The sequence below is a fragment of the Ranitomeya variabilis genome, chromosome 4, assembly GCF_051348905.1.
Source record: "Ranitomeya variabilis isolate aRanVar5 chromosome 4, aRanVar5.hap1, whole genome shotgun sequence".
Lineage (NCBI taxonomy): Eukaryota > Metazoa > Chordata > Amphibia > Anura > Dendrobatidae > Ranitomeya > Ranitomeya variabilis.
This window is the reverse complement of record NC_135235.1, coordinates 257,556,200-257,578,409: the sequence shown is the minus strand read 5'-3', so window position 1 is coordinate 257,578,409 and position 22,210 is coordinate 257,556,200. Positions and strand designations below refer to the sequence as shown.

General features: G+C 49.3%; 1 protein-coding gene across 1 annotated transcript in view; it reads right to left on the bottom strand.

The window, feature by feature from the left end:
• Positions 1 to 3,972: 3,972 nt before the first annotated feature.
• Positions 3,973 to 22,210, bottom strand: part of SLC25A33 (solute carrier family 25 member 33) — a 25,532-nt gene continuing 7,294 nt past the window's right edge. Inside the window, exons 2-7 of the mRNA XM_077249638.1 lie at positions 13,667 to 13,849; positions 12,402 to 12,479; positions 10,310 to 10,410; positions 9,364 to 9,430; positions 9,007 to 9,284; positions 3,973 to 4,452 (exon numbers count right to left, since the gene is read on the bottom strand). Coding sequence (XP_077105753.1) covers positions 4,250 to 4,452; positions 9,007 to 9,284; positions 9,364 to 9,430; positions 10,310 to 10,410; positions 12,402 to 12,479; positions 13,667 to 13,849 — 910 coding nt within the window. The 3' untranslated portion in view covers positions 3,973 to 4,249. The remainder of the gene's footprint in view (positions 4,453 to 9,006; positions 9,285 to 9,363; positions 9,431 to 10,309; positions 10,411 to 12,401; positions 12,480 to 13,666; positions 13,850 to 22,210) is intronic.

The following is a 22,210-nucleotide window of genomic DNA, read 5'->3' as shown; positions in this document are numbered from 1 at the left end:
AAGGGCCCCGCGCAGGCGCACCTGGGGTCGTATTTCCTCCGTTCTTCTCGGGCAGTTTTCATTTTGCCTTTTGTCTTTTTTATGTTCAATTTGTTCCTCAATATTGAAAACACAAATAACAATTCAGTCACCGAATATATTGTGATCAACTAAGTCACTGTGTAAGACTAGAATCAGATTATTATTATTATAGCGCCATTTATTCCACGTACATCAGATCGCTCAATATTGCAGCTGAAGCACTGAAGCTGTGGCCCCAGAACAAAGAGGTGCGCAGCAGCTGGGCGGGGACAGGATTGGATGTTTCCAGTTACTGACAGGAAGCAGAGATGTGGAGACGGATTTTCTGTGAACACGCACACATTATGGCGCTGCACAACCCCGGCTCATGGCGGGAGCGAGCGTCTGTCTGACGTGTGGACGACACAACAATGCGCCAAAATTATAAAAGATACTTGTGTCGCCCCAGAAAAAAAAACAAGAACCCATTACTGATGACGTGAGCGCTCTCTGTCTCCTTACCAGCAAAGGGGTTAACGTTCCGCGCTGCGATGTGCCAGAATTTTTCACACATTTTTCGCGGTGTCGGCGGCCGCTCACTTAATGACTCGTGTCTCCAGCGTCGATACCGTCCTGAGCCGCTGCCGCCATCACAGTGGATCGAGGATTCCCACAAGGCTCTCACCCAGTATTAGAAACCTCGTCCTGTCGCAGATGAAGGGGTTAATGGAGGGATAGGTTCAGCAGTGGGGGCAATTAAAGGGTTAATCATAAATTTATTACAATTTACCCCCAAATTAAGGAATGTGACTCGCTAAATCCCCCCCCCCCCCCACTCCAGTAGTGATGAGTCCTGATCCATCAATCACATGACTTTTGAGGCTAATGATTGGCTGCAGCTGGGTCAGGTGACTGCAGGACAGGACATCACCACTGCTGGGATAGGGGGATTCAGCGGCTCAGTCATGGGGGAGGGGGTTATCATTTTTTAACATTTTCTTCTCCAAGGTCAATTTTGTGAAATCAATAAAATATAATCAATTGGGGGTTTTTTGACAAGTGAAATGTGAATAAATGATCCGGTCCTGGAGACGCCGCCTCGAAACACAGGGAACACATGAAACAGATTAACATAAAATGGCGCCAAACATGGAGGCCGCCACCTCCGGCAACAGTGCAGCAGGCAGGGGTCATTGAAATGGGTTACCATGGCAATCTCACACACAATCCTGTTTCTAGGCACCTGTGGCCCCAGCTGGACCTCTGTTAACCACCTAGATGCTGCAACCACAATTTACTTGAGGTAAAGATCCAGAAGACACCAACAATGAGGGCAGGAGCTCGACCGTCACTAGAAACCCAAATACCGGACCCCAAAGTGCAGCGCAGTAAAAATGTACCTAAAGCAACCAATCACAGCGCAGCTTTCATGTTACCACAGCTGTTTAGAAAATGAAAGCTGTGATCTGATTGGTTGCTATGGGCCGCGAAGACTATTTTTGCTTTATGCAGTTTTGATAAAGGGGTCATATAAAAAAATAAAAAAGGCATACTGGCAGCTCTTACTGAGCTGAGGTGTTCGTGAGAGAGGGAATCTCTCGCAAATGTGCTCATAGCGTCTGCAGCTGAGGAACTATATACAGTGGGGGGAAAAAAAAAAAAATTTCCAGCATTAATCCTGCAGGGCATGCAAGGTCCCGGTGCTCACGCCAGCACATGACCAGGACCAATGACCATCTGGATGATCCAGAGGAGGAATGAGAGGGTCATGTGGTCAGATGAGACAAAAAAAAATAAAATTGTATTTTGGTATGAACACTCACCGTGTTTGGAGGAAAAAGAAGGACGAGTACAGGTCCAAGAACACCATCCCAACCATGAAGCATGGTGGGGGAGAAACATCATACTTAGGGGTGCTTTTCTACAAAGAGCAGGATGATTGCACCATATTGAAGGGAGGATGGATGTGGTCATCGATCACGATACTTTGGCCAACAACCTCCTTCCCTCAGTCACAGCTTTGAAGATAGGTCGTGGCTGGGTCTTCCACCATGACAATGACCCGAAACACACAGCCAGGGCCACTAAGGAGCGTCTCCATAAGAAACATTTCATGGTCCTGGAGTGTCCTGGCCAGTCTCCAGACCTGAACCCAATAGAAAATCTTTGGAGGAGCTGAAACTCAATGTTGCCCAGTGACAGCCCTGAAACCTGAAAGATCTGTATAGGGGAGGGGGCCAAAATCCCTGCTGCACTGTGTGCAAACCTGGTTAAGAACCTTAGGAAATGTCTGACCTCTGTAATTACAAACAAAGGTTTCTGTAACAAATATTACGTTCTGTTTTTCTATTGTATCAAATACTTAATTCATGCAATAAAATGCAAATTAATTATGTAACAATCCTACAATGTGATTTTCTGGATTTTATTCTTAGATTCTGTCTCTCACAGGTGAAGTGTGCCTACAATAAAAATTACCGACCTCTCCATTCTTGGTAGATGGGAAAACTTGAAAAAAAAAAAAAAAAAATCACCAGAGTATCAAATATTTTCCCCAATCCCCACTGTCTATGTAAACATACAGTGCTAGGGTGATGCCAGATTAGCAGATAGTTTACCGATAATCCATCATACAGCTATAATCCATTGCACAGCGGATCATTTGATTTTTTTTGTTGTGTCAGTTTTTCAAATAAACTCCTTTGCAGTTCTTGATAAACTACAGAAGAGAAACTGCGGAGTTCCTCCAGAATAACCGAGTGTGAAGCCACAATGGCTGACGGACGCCCTGTTTCTAGTACACAGCACTGCATCCAAACACCTGTAATTCTGGGCTGCCACCACTAGAGGGCATGCTTGTAGACTGTGGATACTGGCCAGTCCGGGAGTTACTTATGGAGGTTTTTTCACCTTATTTTGCACTGCATTGGCCCCTTCAGACTTTGTTTTCCTGCACACTCACCCCTTTGATGTGGTCATTAATCAGCTCAGAAAAAGGGGCAAAAGTTGCAAAACCCACAACTGACGTCATAGCGGGGTCTCAGATCGACTCTCCGATATTAGTGAGGATGTGACGGGGACCTAAAGGTTACAGCTGGGGTTAATTTCAGAGGTCGGGAACCCATGTGTGCGCTTTCCACCTCCTCCCCCACGATATAGAGCAGAGGTAAATATAGATGGATGTATATAGAGCTGCAGACTCAGGGGCCGCACAGCCCCCCCCCCCCCCCCCCCCCACAGAAGGTCAGGCCGAGCACAGGCACACAGCGCAAGAGAAGGTGCAGTTTATACACAGTCCCATAATCCAGCAGATGCCCAGTCCCACTGACTGATGCCAGATTAAAGGAATTGTTATTTTATCAGACGTGAGTATAATCTAACTTGTTTTTCTTATCTTTCAGGTTACATGGGGGGAGAGTTATCTACAGCATTACAAAATGCTGTGTACATACATTACTGATCCTGAGTTACATCCTGTATTATACCCCAGAGCTGCACTCACTATTCTGCTGGTGCAGTCACTGTGTACATACATTACATTACTGATCCTGAGTTACATCCTGTATTATACCCCAGAGCTGCACTCACTATTCTGCTGGTGCAGTCACTGTGTACATACATTACTGATCCTGAGTTACATCCTGTATTATACCCCAGAGCTGCACTCACTATTCTGCTGGTGCAGTCACTGTGTACATACATTACTGATCCTGAGTTACATCCTGTATTATACCCCAGAGCTGCACTCACTATTCTGCTGGTGCAGTCACTGTGTACATACATTACATTACTGATCCTGTGTTACATCCTGTATTTTACTCCAGAGCTGCACTCACTATTCTGCAGTCTGTGTACATACATGGGGTCACTGGGTACAGACTCTGCATCCTCATCCCTCCACACCTGGGACATTAGCCGCCATCTTCCCCTTCCTGGGGGCAATCACCACAACACCAGGCAGTTTTTGGTTTTCACTCTGGTTTTTATAGATATAAATTAGATGCAACTTGTGAAAATTCCGGAGCAGCCGAGGCTGCATATTAAATAGCAGGATGTCGTTACCTAGCAGCATCAGTGGGAAATCGGGCTGTAAGGGTTAAAATAACAAAATATACAAATTAACTACTAACGGTAATGAGAATTAAAACTTCCCAGAAAGTGAAGGTGGTGGGGGGTGCGCCCGGCCCCCATTACAGTACTAGAGTCGGAGTTTGGTCAGTGTCCGCTGTGGATTTCCACTGTCGCCGCGTTACTTCGGTTTATCACGGAGGAAATAGATTAGAAGTTCGTACGTAGAAAGGACAATGGCCGTGTTGGGAATCTGACGGAAAAGTTGCGCTAAAAGTCCTCTGTAAAAGGCTGCGTAGCCCTCCTCCCGCGCCACCAGCCGCGCCGTCTGGCAGAACGCCCGGTACTTGCTGCCTTCTTCTCGAAGCCTCGTGCGGATGACCTCTGTGATGGAAAGACAGGATCGGGTTAGTGACAGCCATTAAAGGGCACCTTAGGCATGCTAACTACTTATCGGAGCATCGGATTGGCCAGGAGGGAGGGTCACATGATGGCGACTTAGGGCTAATTAGGTGCTTATGTAAAAGGAGTCTATTCAGAAAGGCGGTTTGGGTGCCAGCAAAAGCAGAGACTTGTGCATCTGGCACAATGAGAGCCGTATCTGGTAGCAGATGCCCTTTAAATGGGTGCACACCCCACATTACTGCAGTTCTGCCTTGTACACAAAAAATAATAAAAGCTTACAGCACCATTATCTGCAAGCGCTCAGATGTATGCAGACAATCAGTATACGCCATCACTGCTGTATGGAATACACTTGGCCAATTTGTGCTCTTCATTTACAAATTCATGAGAGCCCACCGGCCATGACAAGGTGAACTCCCTCTGATGGGACCCGAAACAATATTTATCTGACCTGCCCCCCTTGGGCTAAAAGCCAGAAATATAAAAGGGCAGATAGAATGCAGGATTAATTAAAAACAAGCTCAGGCGGTGTGCAAGCAACGTCTTTATCAAGTAGATTCCGCCAAGGAAGCCGCTGAAAGAGCTCAGAAGAACAAACATATACATGTACACTTTTTAGGTGACCAAATACACTATGTTCCATATTATTATGCAACTGACATTTTTATCGGATTTTCCTAAATGGTTGGTGAAAATGACAGTCAGTCTAATAAAAGTCATTACCCATTAGAGTATACATCAAATTTTATTGAAGAAACCTCCCAATGATAACAGTATCCTCTCCAAAATGAATAAAAACTTAAAATGCACTGTTCCAAATTATTAGGCACAGTAGAATTTCTAAACATTTGATATGTTTTAAAGAACTGAAAATGCTCATTTGTGGAATTTGCAGCATTAGGAGGTCACATTCACTGAACAAAAAGCTATTTAACTCCAAAACATCCCAACAGGCCAAGTTACATGTTCATATAGGAACCCTTCTTTGATATCACCTTCACAATTCTTGCATCCATTGAACTTGTGAGTTTTCGGAGAGTTTCTGCTTGTATTTCTTCCCTCCCTGAGCTGCTGTTTTGATGTGAACTGCCTCCCACCCTCATAGATCTTTTGCTTGATGATACTCCAAAGGTTCTCTATAGGGTTGTGGTCAGGGGAAGATGGTGGCCACACCATGAGTTTATCTCCTTTTATGCCCATAGCAGCCAATGAGGTATTCTTTACAGCATGAGATGGTGCATTGTCATGCATGAAGATGATTTTGCTCCTGAAGGCACATTTCTGCTTTTTATACCATGGAGGAAAGTTGTCAGTCAGAAACTCTATATACTTTGCAGAGGTCATTTTCACACCTTCAGGAACCTTAAAGGGAACCTGTCACCCCATTTTTTCCGTATGAGATAAAAATACTGTTAAATAGGGCCTGAGCTGTGCATTACAACAGTGTAGTTTGTGTACCCCGATTCCCCACCTATGCTGCCGAAATACGTTACCAAAGTAGCCGTTTTCGCCTGTCAATCAGGCTGGTTTGGTCAGATGGGCGTGGTGTAGAGTTCGCATCTCTGCTTCAGGAAAATGGCCATCGCGATCTCCATCTGCGCACGCGCGGCATCCCGCAGCCATTTTCCTGAAGCCCCGGGCAGCAGAGCGCTCCATCTGCGCACGCACGGCCACAGGAAGATGGCCGCCCCCACCGATCACCAGGGGAATAGCGCAGATCGCGCTCTTTTCCCTCCCCTGTGCAGTGGATTCTGGACTTGGGCATGCGCAAACCACTACGCCACCAACGGAAAACTAAGCAAGATCTGGGGGAAGACACCACACCCATCTGACCAGACCAGCCTGATTGACAGGCGAAGACGGCTACTTTGGTAACGTATTTCGGCAGCATAGGTGGGGAATCGGGGTCCACAAAATACACTATTGTAATGCACAGCTCAGGCCCTATTTAACAGTATTTTTATCTCATTCGGAAAAAACGGGGTGACAGGTTCCCTTTAAAGGGCTCTACCAGCTGTTTCTCCATGATTCCGGCCCAAAACATGACTCCTCCACCTCCTTGCTGACGTTGCAGCCTTGTTGGGACATGGTGGCCATCCACTACTCCATCCATCTGGACCATCCCGGGTTTCTCAATGCCTATCAGTAAACAAGACTGTTTGAAAATTAGTCTTCATGTATGTGTGGGCCCAATGCAACCATTTCTGCTTGTGAACACTGTTTAGGGGTGGCCAAATAGTAGGTTTATGCACCACAGCAAGCCTTTGAAGGAGCCGACACCTTGAGGTTCGAGGGACTCCAGAGGCAACAGCAGCTTCAAATATCTGTTTGCTGCTTTCTAATGGTATTTTGGCAGCTGCTCTCTTAATCCGATTAACTTGCCTGGCAGAAATCTTCCTCATTATGCCTTTTTCAGCACAAACACATCTGTGCTCAGATACAGCCACAAATCTCTTAACATTACGATGATCACGCTTAAGTTTTCGTGAAATTTCTAATGTTTTCATCCCTTCACCAAAGCATTGCACTATTTGATGCTTTTCAGCAGCAGAGAGATCCTTTTTCTTTCCCATGTAACTTGAAAACTGTGGCCTGCTTAATAATGTGGATCATCATTTTTAAGTAGTTTTCCTTTAATTAGAATCACCTGGAAAACCAATTATCACATGTGTTTAAGGCCGGTTTCACACGTCAGTGATTCCGGTACGTGAGGTGACAGTTTCCTCACGTACCAGAGACACTGACACACGTAGACCCATAAAAATCAATGCATCTGTTCAGATGTCATTGATTTTTTGCGGACCGTGTCTCCATGTGCCAAACATGGAGACATGTCAGTGTTCGTGGGAGCGCACGTTTTACACGGACCCAATAGAGTCAATGGGTCCGCGTAAAACACGGACCTCACACGGACATTCTCCGTCCGGGGTCCGTGTGCGTGCAGGAGACAGCGCTACAGTAAGCGCTGTCCCCCCCACATGGTGCTGAAGCCGGTATTCATATCTTCCCTGCAGCAGCGTTTGCTGTAGAGAAAATATGAAGAATAGTGTTAAAAATAAAGATTTAGGTGTCCGCCGCCCCCCCACCCCCTGTGCGCACCCCCGCTGGTCAGAAAATACTTACCCGCTCCCTCGCTCCTTCCTGGTCTGGCCGCGCCTCCTACTGTATGCGGTCACGTGGGGCCGATCATTTACAATCATGAATAGTCGGCTCCGCCCCTATGGGAGGTGGAGCCACATATTCATGACTGTAAATGATCGGCCCCACGTGACCGCATGCAGGAGAAGCCGCGGCCAGACCAGGAAGCAGCGAGGGAGCGGGTATTTTCTGACCAGCGGGGGGGCGCACAGGGGGTGGGGGGGCGGCGGACACATGGATCTTTATTTTAAACACTATTCTTCATATTTTCTCTGCAGCAAACGCTGCTGCAGGGAAGATATGAATCGCAGCTTCAGCACCATGCAGAGTGGGTACCACACGCTCCGTGTGGTACCCACTCGCCATACGGGCGGCACACGTGTGCCGCACGTATGGCCTCCGTGAGTTCCCAGGCACACGGACACGGATAACTCCGGTACCGATTTATTCCGGTACCGGAATTATCTGGACGTGTGGGACAGCCCTAAGATTGATTTCAGTGATCCATTGAGCCCTGAGACACAATACCATCCTCGAGTTTATTTGAAAAACAAAACAAATCTTTATGACACTTAAATCCAATTTGCATAATAATTTGGAACACAGTGTAATAACGACTCGTAGCACATGTGGAGTCTTTACAACAACTTTGTGGGTTTTTTTGGTTTTTTTTTTTTTTTTTAAACCTAACAATTTCCGATTGTATTTGCTTTACAAACAAACAAACTGGGGCAGCCCCTCCTGACAGAATCCACCCAGGAGAGCATAGAGCAGCACTCTGACCTCCCGCATGCATGCGGATCCTGGATCTATCACACTTCTGTCTGCATTATCGCTATACACAATATACTGACAGATCTGGAGCTGTACGCCGGGAGAGACAGGACGGATATATATTAGGTTTAGGGTCCCACACAGAGGTCGCCTCTGTGGCTGGTGGGCTCTCACGAGTCGCCCTATTTGTGCGCTCAGTCCCTTCATTTTCCTTGTATATTCTTCAGTGTTTGCAGACATTCTGGCCCGCACAGGGGCAGCTGTATTATTTATTATTATAGCGCCATTTATTCCATGGTGCTTTACATGCGAGGAGGGGCTGCAGGCCTCTGTTAGTGCATTATGCAGCTTGCACCTGTTCACACTTGCTTTATTCTGTTGGGAGGAGCTGGTCAGTTATGATTTTTTTTGCATTTTTCTGCCTTGTGTTTGATGGCGCAGGACATGACACAGGGATCTCCCCTCTTTGATGTCCTTTGAAACCCAATCCCATGCCCCGACCAATAGGATTCTATTCAAGGCACTTTATTTCCCCCTTTCTCCATTATGGGGGTCCCAAGGTTTTAATAAAATTATGTATTTTTTTTTAGATCATCGTCCCTCCCAGCACTTCGGACCTACCGTGCGGGTATGCGATGCAGGAGGCACATCCCTTGGAGAAAGCAGCAGCAAACATTAACCCTAAGAAGCTGGCCGAGGTCTTCTCTCCGGCATTGCCCGCGGACAGGTGCAGCTCCTCCAGGCGCTTCTTTAACCCTTCGTATATGACAAAGCAGATAATAGTCTCGGAGATGCCGGCGTAGGAGGCGGTGAGCCCCCTGTAGAAGCCCCTGATGCCCTCCGTCTGGTACACGTAGCGGGCACACTGCAGCCCGCTCATCTGCTTGGACCCTCTCACCCTAAAAACACAAGAGGGGGATAAGCATCTCCTAGGAGATCGGGGGATGGGGCAGAAGACGAGCCGGGTGCGGGCCATACCTCCTCTCCAGCTGCATCCGCGTCTTCACCATCCAGATTGGGTTCATCATTGTGTTTGTGACGAACGCTGTGAGACGAGAGCGGAGCGAGGCGTTAGATCACCGCGTCATTCATCATAACAAGACTAGAAAAGATGTTGTAACCTGCAGAACGCACAAGTCACACGGCCACCACTTGTAGTTCCCCAGTGTCCCACCAGGGGGCGGTGCAGTCAGGGAACCAGTTATCAGCCGCCACTGCAGTGAGGCGTACTGCGGAGCCGCACATCCCTGCAATGCCGCATATCCTCTGCAGAGCGCAATCTACAGCCGCAGAGCAGGAGCCCGTGTGGCTGCCGTCATGTAATGGCTCTGCTGCAGCAGTAAGGAAAGAAGATCTGCAGGCAAATAAGTGTAGTCATGCTATAGAGCATAAGACAAATGCATAAAAAGCAACTCCCCAAATCTAATATCCTCCTCTCACTTGTCCCATGTTCAGAGCAGCCTGTAATCCACCAGTGCACAGCGATGCGACGTCCCCTATAGATGGATGGGACTGTGCCGAGGGGAGACCCAGTAATAGTCCAGGAGCCCCCCCTCCGGCACCAGGGCCCGGAATATCACTGCACCCCCACAATGCAATCATCCTATTCTGCAGGGAGAGCACAGCCTCTGCATCACTATAGTCACAGGTCTGAAGGGGGGATCCGAAATTAACGCTTTATACCCCTCAACTTCTGCATTCTGATCAAAAAATAAAAGACTAAAAATATCTGTTCCCATAAACTTAGCAGGAACATGGAGACCGGCAGAACATGGTGTGCGGGGAACTGAACATGTGGTCGGGCGCGACCATAAAATCCAGGGTCATGCCAGGACATAGCAGCCGGGCGGCCATTAATCATACAGGATCCGGTCCCAGGAGCGGCGGCTCTCCGGTAATACGATGCACCCGGCGGATCACTTACCGGCGCAGCCTGCGGAGCACATGTGCACCAGGTTACTGTTGGGAACAAATACGGCATTGAACTGCTCCTTGGCTTTGGAGTACGATGCAAAGTAGACGGCCCTGCGGGAAAGAAGGAGAAGAGTAATGATGAGAAACTGCAGATCAGACGGTATATAGAGACGAGCAGCAGACGCGCACTGTAGCCGAGGCAGCACCGTGCCGGAGGACACAGCCTTGCCCAGCGGACACATCTTTGTCAGGGGGCACAGCCTTGCTCGGGGGGGGCACAGCTTTGTCAGGGGACACATCTTTGCCAGGGGGCACAGCCTTGCCCAGGGGACACCTTTTCTTGTGGCACAGCCTTGCCCAGGGGACACAGCTTTGTCAGGGGGCACAGCCTTGCCCAGGGGACATGTGCTGGGGCAGTGCCCATTACAGATACCAATGGAGCGCCCCCACACCGCCGCAGGGCCGAGGGGTACCCGGAGCCGGGCCTCTGAGTCTCAGTTCTGGGGTTGTCACGGTGGCTAGACCCGGTCCGTGGCCCTGTCTGTCAGTGGGGGACGTCCGGTGCAATAAGTGGTGTTGTAACGGTGCAGTTGTGGGGTGCAGGTCGCGGTAAATAACGAGGACACCAGGTTGCAGTCTCTTTACCTCTACTGGAGATCTCTGAGTCCTCAGTCCAGAGTACGGCTCACCAGGCTGCGCAAGTCCGGCCGGTCCAATGGCACCTCCAGAGTCCTCTTCACAGGTGGAAATCGGTGCCTTCCTTCTTAGCGCTATGTGTTGTAGTCCTTCCCTGCTGTGCTTACGGAAAGTACCCCACAACTGTTGTGTCTGTTTCTTAAGTTCCCTCACAACTCGATTAAATGATGTTCTTCTAATCGTCCGTCCCTCCCTGATGTTACGGTTAGAACGGCACCCGTTTGTCGGATAGGCCTGGAGTTCTTCCGGGACCCTAGAGACGCCCCTCTCCCGCAATTGCCTCCCAAGACTTCATAGGTGATATGTGTTAGACAGCCCGCCTTAAACTGACTGTCCTGCCGCTGTTTAGAGTATTGCTTGAAGCTGAATGTTATAATACTCCCTCGGCGTTCCGGCCACCGGTAGTGCGCCTCAGTAGGGTGTTGCTTCGGTCTTACAGCACGACCCCTACTGGAATTCTCCTATCGCTTGATCTCGTTTCTCACTCAGCACAATCTATCTCGCTTCTAGTCCTTTCTTGAATCCCGCCGCTTCCCGGAGCTGGCGCGGACCCGTTACGTTCTTTCCAATGCCAAGCCTCTGTCAGGATCCCACCCCTGACAGAGACCCTACTGTCTCTTCCTCCACAACACCCTCTGCCACTGAGTGTTGCTTTGTCCAATCCAGTCAGCTTTCTGATCTAACTTCCTGCCTGACCCCCAGTTTACCCACTATGGTGGGGAGTGGCCTAATGAATAGAACCCTTAGCTCCCCCCGGAGGCCCGGCTGTGAAATGTATTGGTGTCTGTGATACCTGCTCAGAGGAACTCCTTCAGTGCCATCGGACGCACCATGGCTTCCCATAGTGGCGGAGCCACAGTACTGCAACGACCAGGACTCTGGGGCGCTGCACCAACATTATTAACATGATCCACCACTCACTTGTACCATCCTCATCCTTGCAGCATTGGATTGTTATTGGTAGAAAGCTGGATATTTGGTGCAGCTTTCTACCAATCTATCGGCTGCACCGGATTCAGCATTTCACATACAACCCATCCCCGGAGTCACCCTTTATGGGACATGGGTCAGCGTTCAGGGGAGGTTTGTTGCTATGCAGAAAACAATGACATAAGAGCTGACTGTGCACTCCTCACCTACAGATAACACTACGACCAAGGCCATATAGAAAAGAGAAAAACAACTAAAAGCCAATGACTGTCCACAGGCAGCAAGGACGAGCCCCGGGTGCTGCACTCACTCCATATTCTCAGGTATGGAAACAATAAAGCCCCAATAATAACAAAAATATGAGAACAACGTTGGGAATCTGATGTAGCGCATTCCAGAGAACTGGTGCAGCACGAGAAAAGTCTGGGAGCGGGAGGTTCACAGAGGAGGATTCAGGAGATGCAGCCATCACTTACCTAGAAGGGGCCACACCGATCAAATTAGGACCCAGGCCTCGGAAAAGAGACTTTGGTCCTTCTTTTTCAAGGATGGATCTGAAAAGAAAAATAAATAAAGTTGTAATATCAAAGAGGAAGAGGCCATTGTGTACGGCATCTACTAGCGTCGCCTCTGATTCTCCCACACAGGCATTTACATAATGAACTTCTATGAGAAATTCATGTTGCAATTTCATCTGGTCTGAACGACACCAGGAAGCTGCAGGGCAAGAAACTTCCCCAATGGTGAGGTCATGAGGTCACGCTCTGGAAATAAGAGGACTTCCTCTCCGTGTACACGGGACCCGCGGCAGAACGGGACGCAGAGGTGACGCTACGGGGCCACAATGCACAATCGGTACCTACCATTCATAATAGTGAGGTCATGTGTGGCAGAGGGGTGTTGGAGCCCCCCAGGGTGAGGGTACAACAACTGCACCTCTATCCAAAAAGACGCCGGCCATCGGCTATATGGGGACTGACACGGAGAAACATCGGACTGTATGAACCCCGATACCGGCCCTATCAGATGTGCTGACCGCAGAGAATGAATGAAGGAGGCGATGATGGATCACCTGAAAAATGTTTCCGTCAGCAGCGATATGGCGGTATTATTCTCCGAGCTCAGCCTGGTACAGCACAGTAACCAGTGGACGGGTCGGCCAGGCGGCGATACACGACATACCGGCTGCAGCGCACTCTTATAGCCAGTCAGGTGCGGTATCCTCCGATATACTTCTGTAGACCGTGCATCAAGAGCTAGCACGCTCTCTAGCAGTACTACAACTCCCAGCATGCTCAGACGGCTCCATTAGTAACAGCACTGGTTTCCAAGCAGTACCACGGCATGTTGGGGGTCATTTTCCAAAAGCTGGAAACAGAGGCAGCTGGGGTATGCTTGGACTTGTAGTTGTGCAATAACTGGAAAGCCACCAGTAGAAAACCATTATGGGAGTTGTAGTTTGCAGGAAACTACTGGTACAGAGAACACAGTGGATTGCGGACATGTTTTATACGTTGGTTCATACTGTGACTGTGGCAGATCCTGCAATGGATGGAGCCCCCCATAAGACCATGGGGGGCTCTGCATGTCAGGATCTGGCCGCGCCGCCGTACAAAGGCTACAGATCTCTGTACATCTACAGGAACACGCTGCAGACAGTCACTTTACGAGGTCCTCTATCAGGAGGAGAGCGGCTCCGGGACGCACCGGATTCACCAAACCTCCAACAAAAAGGACTTACTTGAGAACCTGCAGGACGCTGGGGGAGACGGATGTGGAGGGTCTCACCACTCCTCCTCCGCTGAGGGTCCCGAGCTGAACCTGAGAGTAGTAAACGGGCTGGAGGGTGATTCCTGAGGACTGTAACCGGGTCTTAATCACCTCCAGGGGACACGTCACAATGGCGCCCACCGTACCCGCGCACCTGCGGAGAGAAGAGCGGTGATCAGGAGAACAGAGCCAAAAACCACAGGAAGCAGAAGACCCCAACCCTCCCATTATACCGCCGTCCCTAAGATATGACCAAGTCCTGGGTCTATACGGAGGCGACAAAGAATTTACACAAAGGTCAGAAAAACACGTGCGGAGCACAGATTACAGATCAGAGTGGGAGGAGAACAAACGAGGGGGGAATGTAAGCGAGGGACCTGCCAAATACCGAGGAGCAGAGGACGAGCCTGAGACTGAGCTACCAAATCCTCATCCCCAAAATGATGAGACGTACATGGAAAAATCATCAGGGGGGGGGGGGGCTTTACGAAATATGGAGAGTACCCACTTTACTGCCCCCAAAAGGGGTAAAAGACGAACTGCAGCATGGCCACAATATAAAGAAGTCCTCTGCCTACAATTATCTGTGTAGGAGCCATCCTGCCTCCAACTGAGGACAAGTGATTTGGGGCACACTTGTTGATGAGGATGAAGGGGGGGGGGGGCGTCATGTCTTCTACTGGCCAAGGTTCACCCTCCCCCACCTAGATCCTACACCCTTTACTCCAGTGTTTGCGATGACCCGTCAGTGTGTCACTTGTGTTTTTCGATTTAGAAAGCAGATGGGCGCACTTACAGCCTAATCTTCCTGATTCACCCCTTTTCCAAGTAAAAAGCGTATGTCTGCCACTAAGGACTAGGGTGCTCTCACAGAAAAAACAGTAACATCAGATATATATTGAAGAAAGAATGGAGCACTCACCGTCCGTGCAAAAGTCCGTTTATTCGTGTGGCATTACATTAAAATAGCGGAGCATGGCAGGGAGAAGTTGTGGAAAGAGACGACGGCCGTTTCGTGCTTTCCTGCGCTTCTACGGGTCTTCGGACCCGTAGAAGCGCAGGAAAGCGCGAAACGGCCGTCGAAGACCCGTAGAAGCGCAGGAAAGCGCGAAACGGCCGTAGTCTCTTTCCACAACTTCTCCCTGCCATGCTCCGCTATTTTAATGTAATGCCACACGAATAAACGGACTTTTGCACGGACGGTGAGTGCTCCATTCTTTCTTCAATATATGTCACTTGTGTTTTTGTTGTGTCTTTCATGCTCCGATTCTTATTCCAAGAAATGTTCCTTTTCATCTGAATTTCATGGTTACTTACACCGGGGCGGCTGCCAATAAACTTTTGACTTTTCAGACATGACAAGTTCTATGCATAACCGGATTTCATTAAACCCTCTGGAACTGGGATCTGCTTTGTAACCCTGAAGAGCCATCAGCCATCGCACTGCCAGTCAGGGGGCAGCCATCGCACTGCCAGTCAGGGCGCAGCCATCAGCCATCGCACTGCCAGTCAAGGCGCAGCCATCGCACTGCCAGTCAAGGCGCAGCCATCGCACTGCCAGTCAAGGCGCAGCCATCGCACTGCCAGTCAAGGCGCAGCCATCGCACTGCCAGTCAAGGCGCAGCCATCGCACTGCCAGTCAAGGCGCAGCCATCGCACTGCCAGTCAAGGCGCAGCCATCGCACTGCCAGTCAAGGCGCAGCCATCGCACTGCCAGTCAAGGCGCAGCCATCGCACTGCCAGTCAAGGCGCAGCCATCGCACTGCCAGTCAAGGCGCAGCCATCGCACTGCCAGTCAAGGCGCAGCCATCGCACTGCCAGTCAAGGCGCAGCCATCGCACTGCCAGTCAAGGCGCAGCCATCGCACTGCCAGTCAAGGCGCAGCCATCGCACTGCCAGTCAAGGCGCAGCCATCGCACTGCCAGTCAAGGCGCAGCCATCGCACTGCCAGTCAGGGTGCAGCCATCGCACTGCCAGTCAGGGCGCAGCCATCAGCCACTGCGCTGCCAGTCAAGGCACAACCATTGCACTGTCAGTCAAGGCGCAGCCATCAGCCATCACACTGCCAGTCAAGGCGCAGCCATCAGCCGTCGCACTGCCAGTCAGGGCGCAGCCATCAGCCGTCGCACTGCCAGTCAGGGCGCAGCCATCAGCCGTCGCACTGCCAGTCAGGGCGCAGCCATCACACTGCCAGTCAAGGCGCAGCCATCACACTGCCAGTCAAGGCGCAATCATCGCACTGTCAGTCAAGGCGCAATCATCGCACTGTCAGTCAAGGCGCAGCCATCAGCCATCACACTGCCAGTCAAGGCGCAACCATCAGCCATCACACTGCCAGTCAAGGCGCAACCATCAGCCATCACACTGCCAGTCAAGGCGCAACCATCAGCTATCGCACTGCCAGCCAAGGCACAGCCAACAGCCATTGCACATCTTGCTGTGTCCAGCTTTTATTCTGCATGCAGGTTGCTGGTTTTAAATTAGGAGGCGCGCTTACCTCTGCCTTATGCTTCATAAAGAAGAATGCTGAGAAGACCACCATAATTGATAGCTGTGGGGTCACTTCATTTACGTGCTTTCCCTAACTGCAAGACTTGAACAAAAATGGCGCCATTTAAAGAAAATAAATAAATACGCCTTTACCACTTCCTTTAAGAACTGAAACGTGTCAGCATTTAAAAATGTCCGTGTTAACAACATTCAGGAGGTTTTTTTTTTAGTTTTGCTTTCACACCTTCCATAAAGGAACAATGACCAAGCTGGGTAACATGCCCCGATCTCTCCGTAGAGCCAGCCTGTGACATGTACCCACATAAAGGCCGCCAGATTCGTCATCATGTCCCTGGTGATATCATGAGCGGCTCGTGTAGAACCTTCTGCCAGACGCAGTGACACCACAACCCTGGCAGCTGGCACATCACATGTTCGTCTATTTAAATCCAGGTTTCCTCTTCTTCTGGGTAAAGTTCATCCCAGGGCCTTCAGAGCTGCGTGCCGTCAGCAGCGCGGGGTCCGATGTTTGCTTGTAAACCCACAGCATCGTGCGCCCCTTGTTTTACACTTAAAATTGGGAACATTTTCAAAATTTTACCCAATCACGTCTAAACTCCAGTCACATCCAGAGCTGCATCGAACATTCAGCTACATGCCTTTTGATACAGAGTTTTTTCACCGTCTCTACATCTGCAGTCAGCAGCTTTGGGGCGTCCTTCTCTAGTCACATCCAGAGCTGCATCTGCCCAGAATTTGTAAAGTCTCTGAACATTAGCGTGTGAGATAAGCCACAACTTGTACGTTCCCACGGGGAGGACGCGGGGGAACTTCCATTAGCAGCCACTTCCCATATTCGCATGTGAAATACACGGCGGAGCCTCTGAGGCCTGAAAACATTTCCCAGAATCGTTTTGTCACCACGGACACCATCTGCATCAGCGCATCGCCTGGCCGAGCGGACGTCCTGCAGCACAAACAAGACCGGCCTGCCTCAGCGCAAAATCTACTGCAGCTCCGTAACATCCAAATACCATACTGATCGCAGGCTGGGACTTGTAGTACTGGCGGCAGTGAGTTAGACATTGCCTGCTGATGACTTTCCAAACCGTTGTGTCGCCAGTGGCAACCACAAAATCATTCTGCCAGAACAGTTTGAATGGTTGCTATGGGAACCTCCTCCAACACTGGATACAATGTAGCAGGTCACTAGTGAGATTCGCCCTTGTGCATCAGGCAGGTTCATTACAGCATCTCTATGGCGAGGACATATTGGGGTCTGTGGGGGCCACTGGAGCAAAAATAAAAAGATATTTGGAATCCCCCTGCATCTTCTCCCCCATCCTCGAGTTTGATATAGTCAGGAACCTTGTATGAAGAGTCTTTTTAGTAAAATATTACTTACCCCTCCTCCTCTTCATCATACAGTGGTGCCATAATAATACCGCCATATAGCGCCACATGGTGACATTGTCAGTAAGCCAAGCAGCCAATCAGATTAAGGTATATTATCAGAAGTCAAAAGATATGCAGAAAGTAAAAAACTGGCCCAGGACAAGGAATTGGATTAACACTATCCTGTAAGGTTAAATGAACCAGCACATTATAATTTCAGCTCTGGAGGCTCATTATATACAGTAGCCTGAACTCGCTCTTTATGTGTTATTTTCTTTTCTTATACAGCACCATTAATTCCACAGCGCTTTACAGACATTGAGCCCTGATGGGGACAGCAATGGTAATCTACATTCCCCATCAGTAAGTTTATTCTTATTATATCCCACCTCACACTGTGGAAATGACCTTCTGGACAAAAGGAGCCGCCCCGGCCCAATCCCTGGATAATAAATATTTCATTGGAAGGCGATGAAAGATGAAGCAGAAAAGCAGAACAAGGAAAACAAGAGAGAGACATCTATTATACATGGTACCAGCACCTGAAATACACAGAAGCCTGAGCCTGGGAAAGCTGGGTGGTTACAAATAACTGTAACCCAGCTTGTCCAGGGTCCTGAAGAGCAACCGTGCCACATTATGCATACCTAGGTGTAATATGCCATATAGGTGGTAGAAATTCCCCCACTGCGACATTCATCCTGCACGGATGAAGGGAAATTGTTCTTTAATGGTTAATCGCCGTCTCTCTGCACTTTAACGACTCGGATTGCGCCTTTAGTTTCTGCCTTGTGATGTCCCTTTAAGAGAGAATGCCCAAGTGTGCACAAAGTTCATTGCTCCCGAGCTGCGGGGACATGATGCAACATTGCACCAGCTCGCTGCCGGCTAAAAAACACTTCTGTCCTGACCTGCCTGCAGGAAGAAAGTGAAGACGACACAAAACCCTACAACAAAAAAATATATTCAAAATAGGAGATGGAGGCGCCAACTCTGCGTGTTCTGCCGTGCACCCCGGGCTGTGGAGTCGGTAAGACAAACCTCCAAGTCCACAACACCGGTCACTACCGAGCATGTGCATAAAGTGCAGCACAGATTCATCTCATCTACGACCCCACCTCACCGGTCACTACCGAGCATGTACATAAAGTGCAGCACAGATTCATCTTATCTACGGCCCCACAGCATCGGTCACTACTGAGCATGTGCATAAAGTGCAGCACAGAGTCATCTCATCTACGGCCCCACAGCACTGGTCACTACTGAGCATGTACATAAAGAGCAGCACAGATTCATCTCATCTACGGCCCCACAGCCCTGGTCACTACTGAGCATGTACATAAAGTGCAGCACAGATTATCTCAACTAAAAGCCGAGATCCTGAGATCAGGAACAGAACAGACATTTATAGGACATTACACAACTTTCCCAAATTAGGAAAAAAAAAAAAAAAAAAAAAAAAAAACTTCCAGCACATCCTGCATTGCACTACTCTACCAAACAAATCTCATTTTGATGACCTAAGCTCAATGTTAATCCTCAGCCAACCCCTTTAGTTTCTACATTGTCAGCACTGACTGAGCAGTGCCAGTGTGCAGGGGCACATCCTCACCTGACAATCCATTTACAGGAGGGGTAACAGAGGAATAGTAACGCTTATTCACTTATACACTCAGCCTATTCCAGGTACCGCTTCCCTCCGCCGGCATCAGCTGCTATTATCTCATGTACTGGTATAGACAACATTGTATGTTTTGTGTATGGCGCAGCGAGACAAGCAGAAGTCAGCGGCTCCTGTGACGCGATTAGACAGAATGTGGCAAGACAAGCAGGGGTCAGCTGCTCCTGTGATGTGATTGGACGGATTGCGGCAAGAGAAGGAAATGAGGTTATTACAGAATGCACAGATCAGCAGCACGCGGTGCAGCGCCCTCTGCAGTTATACAGAAGCACGCACTGTACCGGAGACAGACGTTTGGTGCCACATCTGACCATGGGTTATTTCTGGTATTACAGCTCAGTTCCATGGAAGTGAATGGGACTGAGGTGCAATAACACACACAGCCTGTGGCACGGTTTCTCTCCAGAAGAGATAAAATCACACTGCATGTTCATCACCGCAATTTACAATATAAATATAACACAAGTGAATGATTTTCTTTTTAACTCCAATTCACATGTCGCGGATACAAATCTCGAGGAAAGTGAAAACCTGGTTTGGATTTCAGTCCGGTGTCGCTGATTCCTGTGGAGTTTCGCTCTATTCAGCGCTAACGGGTGAAATCCACAAGTAACATGCGGATTCATGACCAAATCCGCAACGGAAATCTCCCGCTACGTGCGGAGGAGGCCTTATCTCATGGAATAATAATAAAATCAATCATTCATCATTTCTGCCATGTAATTATAGAGGGGCTGATGGGTCAGCAGTTTCCAGGGTCCGGAGCAGACGTGGTCGCTCGTGACCGCAGACGTCATCATCACTGAGTATTCCAGGCTCATCCTCCAGGGCTGCAGCCCATCATCTGCAGACAGGTTATGTAAGCCCGAGCCGCACACACGGGGTGGGGGGGGTGGGGGGTTATATAATCACGGGGACACAATGTGATGGAGACGCATCCAGACCGCCACGCTTCCTTCCCCTGAGGCTCGGACAGGTCGGCACAGGATGGCACTGCTGCTGTGCAGGTTACATAATACCGCAGTCTGGCATCAACATATGCAACCTGTGAGTGCAGCACCTTCACAGCAAGCTGGGACTTGTAGTTCTGCAAAAGATGGCACCAGACCAGGACAGCAAACAGTAAAGGCTGCCACAGTAAAGGGGGCAGAGGATGCCATCACAATGATGCACCATAGCAGTCACCGGCACAGATGCCACATCTGCATCACGGAGCCAGCCCCCCACTCTCCTGTCCCATGGTCCGGGGCCATTTATAGCCTCTTGCACAGCTGGAATACCCCATCCCTGGCCAGCGAGGGGCGAGACAGCAGCACAAAAGCTTCCCAAAGAGGAAAACGGATAGGCCAGGCTGGATTTTACAGGCTGTTTAAAGGGGTGGTACAGGATTACAAAAATACAGCAGCCCCCACTCCAAAAACAGCACCATCCCTGTCTATAGATTGTGTCTGGAATTGCAGTTCCCTAAACTAACAGTTGTAATAACACATACAACCTGTGGACTAGGGTGGCACTGTTTTAGGACAAAAAAAACTAAATATAAAAATATTTAAAAAAAACAAAAAAAAACTTTAATTGAGACTTGCTGGATATTCAAAAGGGGGCATGCAAACTTCAGTCGTAATCAGCTTCGGCCGAATTCATCCAATGATGCCATAATGGAGGTGCGAGCCGTACGGCCATCACCCCTGCATGGGCCACACATCCCCACATCACACCAGGGCTACAGATTCCCACAGGAGGCAGATCCAAGGTCACCCATGGATACAGATGAGCCAATTTACTCTGATAAAGGAGCAGATAATGTCAGACCCATTTCCAGGATAGGAAGCAGAGCAAAGACCAGATAACAGAGCAATAACTGAGCAGTGTGGCACACAAAGGGTCACCAGGTGCAGCAAAGCCGGAAATTATACCCCAGTCACTGGAAAGTAAAAAGAGAAGCAACAAAGTCACAGATGACAGAACCCCATGGGCACATGAGCCCAGCATACTGATCCCCAACTTGTGGCTGCAAAACTACAAATACCAGCAAGCAATATGTAAACACTGCTCAATAATGGAGTTCAATACTTTAAATTTAAAAAAAAATAAATAAAATAACTGCGCTCCCCGGATTCTGCTGCGTCGCTCTTTCGCAGAGGTATTGACGTTTGTTGTGTTTTAGGCGCAGTATGTGAAATCTCTGCTTGTAGTTCAACAGGGTGTTTCTTCAGAGTCTTCCCTGAGGGCATGCACCAGAGAAAACCTCCCCCCAATAACGTGATCAAGGAAAAACCTCCCTCCGTGCCCCCTCAATACCGTGGTCACAGGGGTCCTACAGCAGCTCCTGACTCTCCATACTTGTGGCCCCCCAACTTGAGGCTCTGAGGAGGTTCCAGAACTACAGATGTCACCACAGACGTGCTGGTAGCTTAGGCTGTGCCGGCACCAGAGGGCCACATGCTAGGGCCACCAATATGAGAGCCAGGAGCTGCTGTAGGACCCCTGTAAGCCTTCACCTACGGTCTTAGTGCAAGCACGGTAATAAGTGGCTGTGTTTAACCCTTCACTGGCCATTGACTTCCATGCAGCAAACCCATAATAACCAGAGAACAAACAGGTAACAAGATCCACCAAGCATGCCCACAGAGGACACAGAGTAACAGAATATCAGCAGTGTCATACCCCATGTTACACCCCGCCAGGCCTTACTATGGCGGACCCCCTCCCCCGGCCACGCGCCTCTAATCTCTGTGTGACCTTGTCAGGATCCAGCTTCCTTCCTGTCACCCTGGGACTGTCCTGATGGTAAAGAAGTGTGGAGGGGACAGCAGCGAAGGGTTAAACGCTAGAGCACATGAAGTGGGGGTACAGAGAAAACAGCAGCCGGCCCAATACGGCCATGTGGGGGCGCTATACCAGGAACTATTACATGGGAGTGCGCCGGCCAGAATACAGCCAACTCCT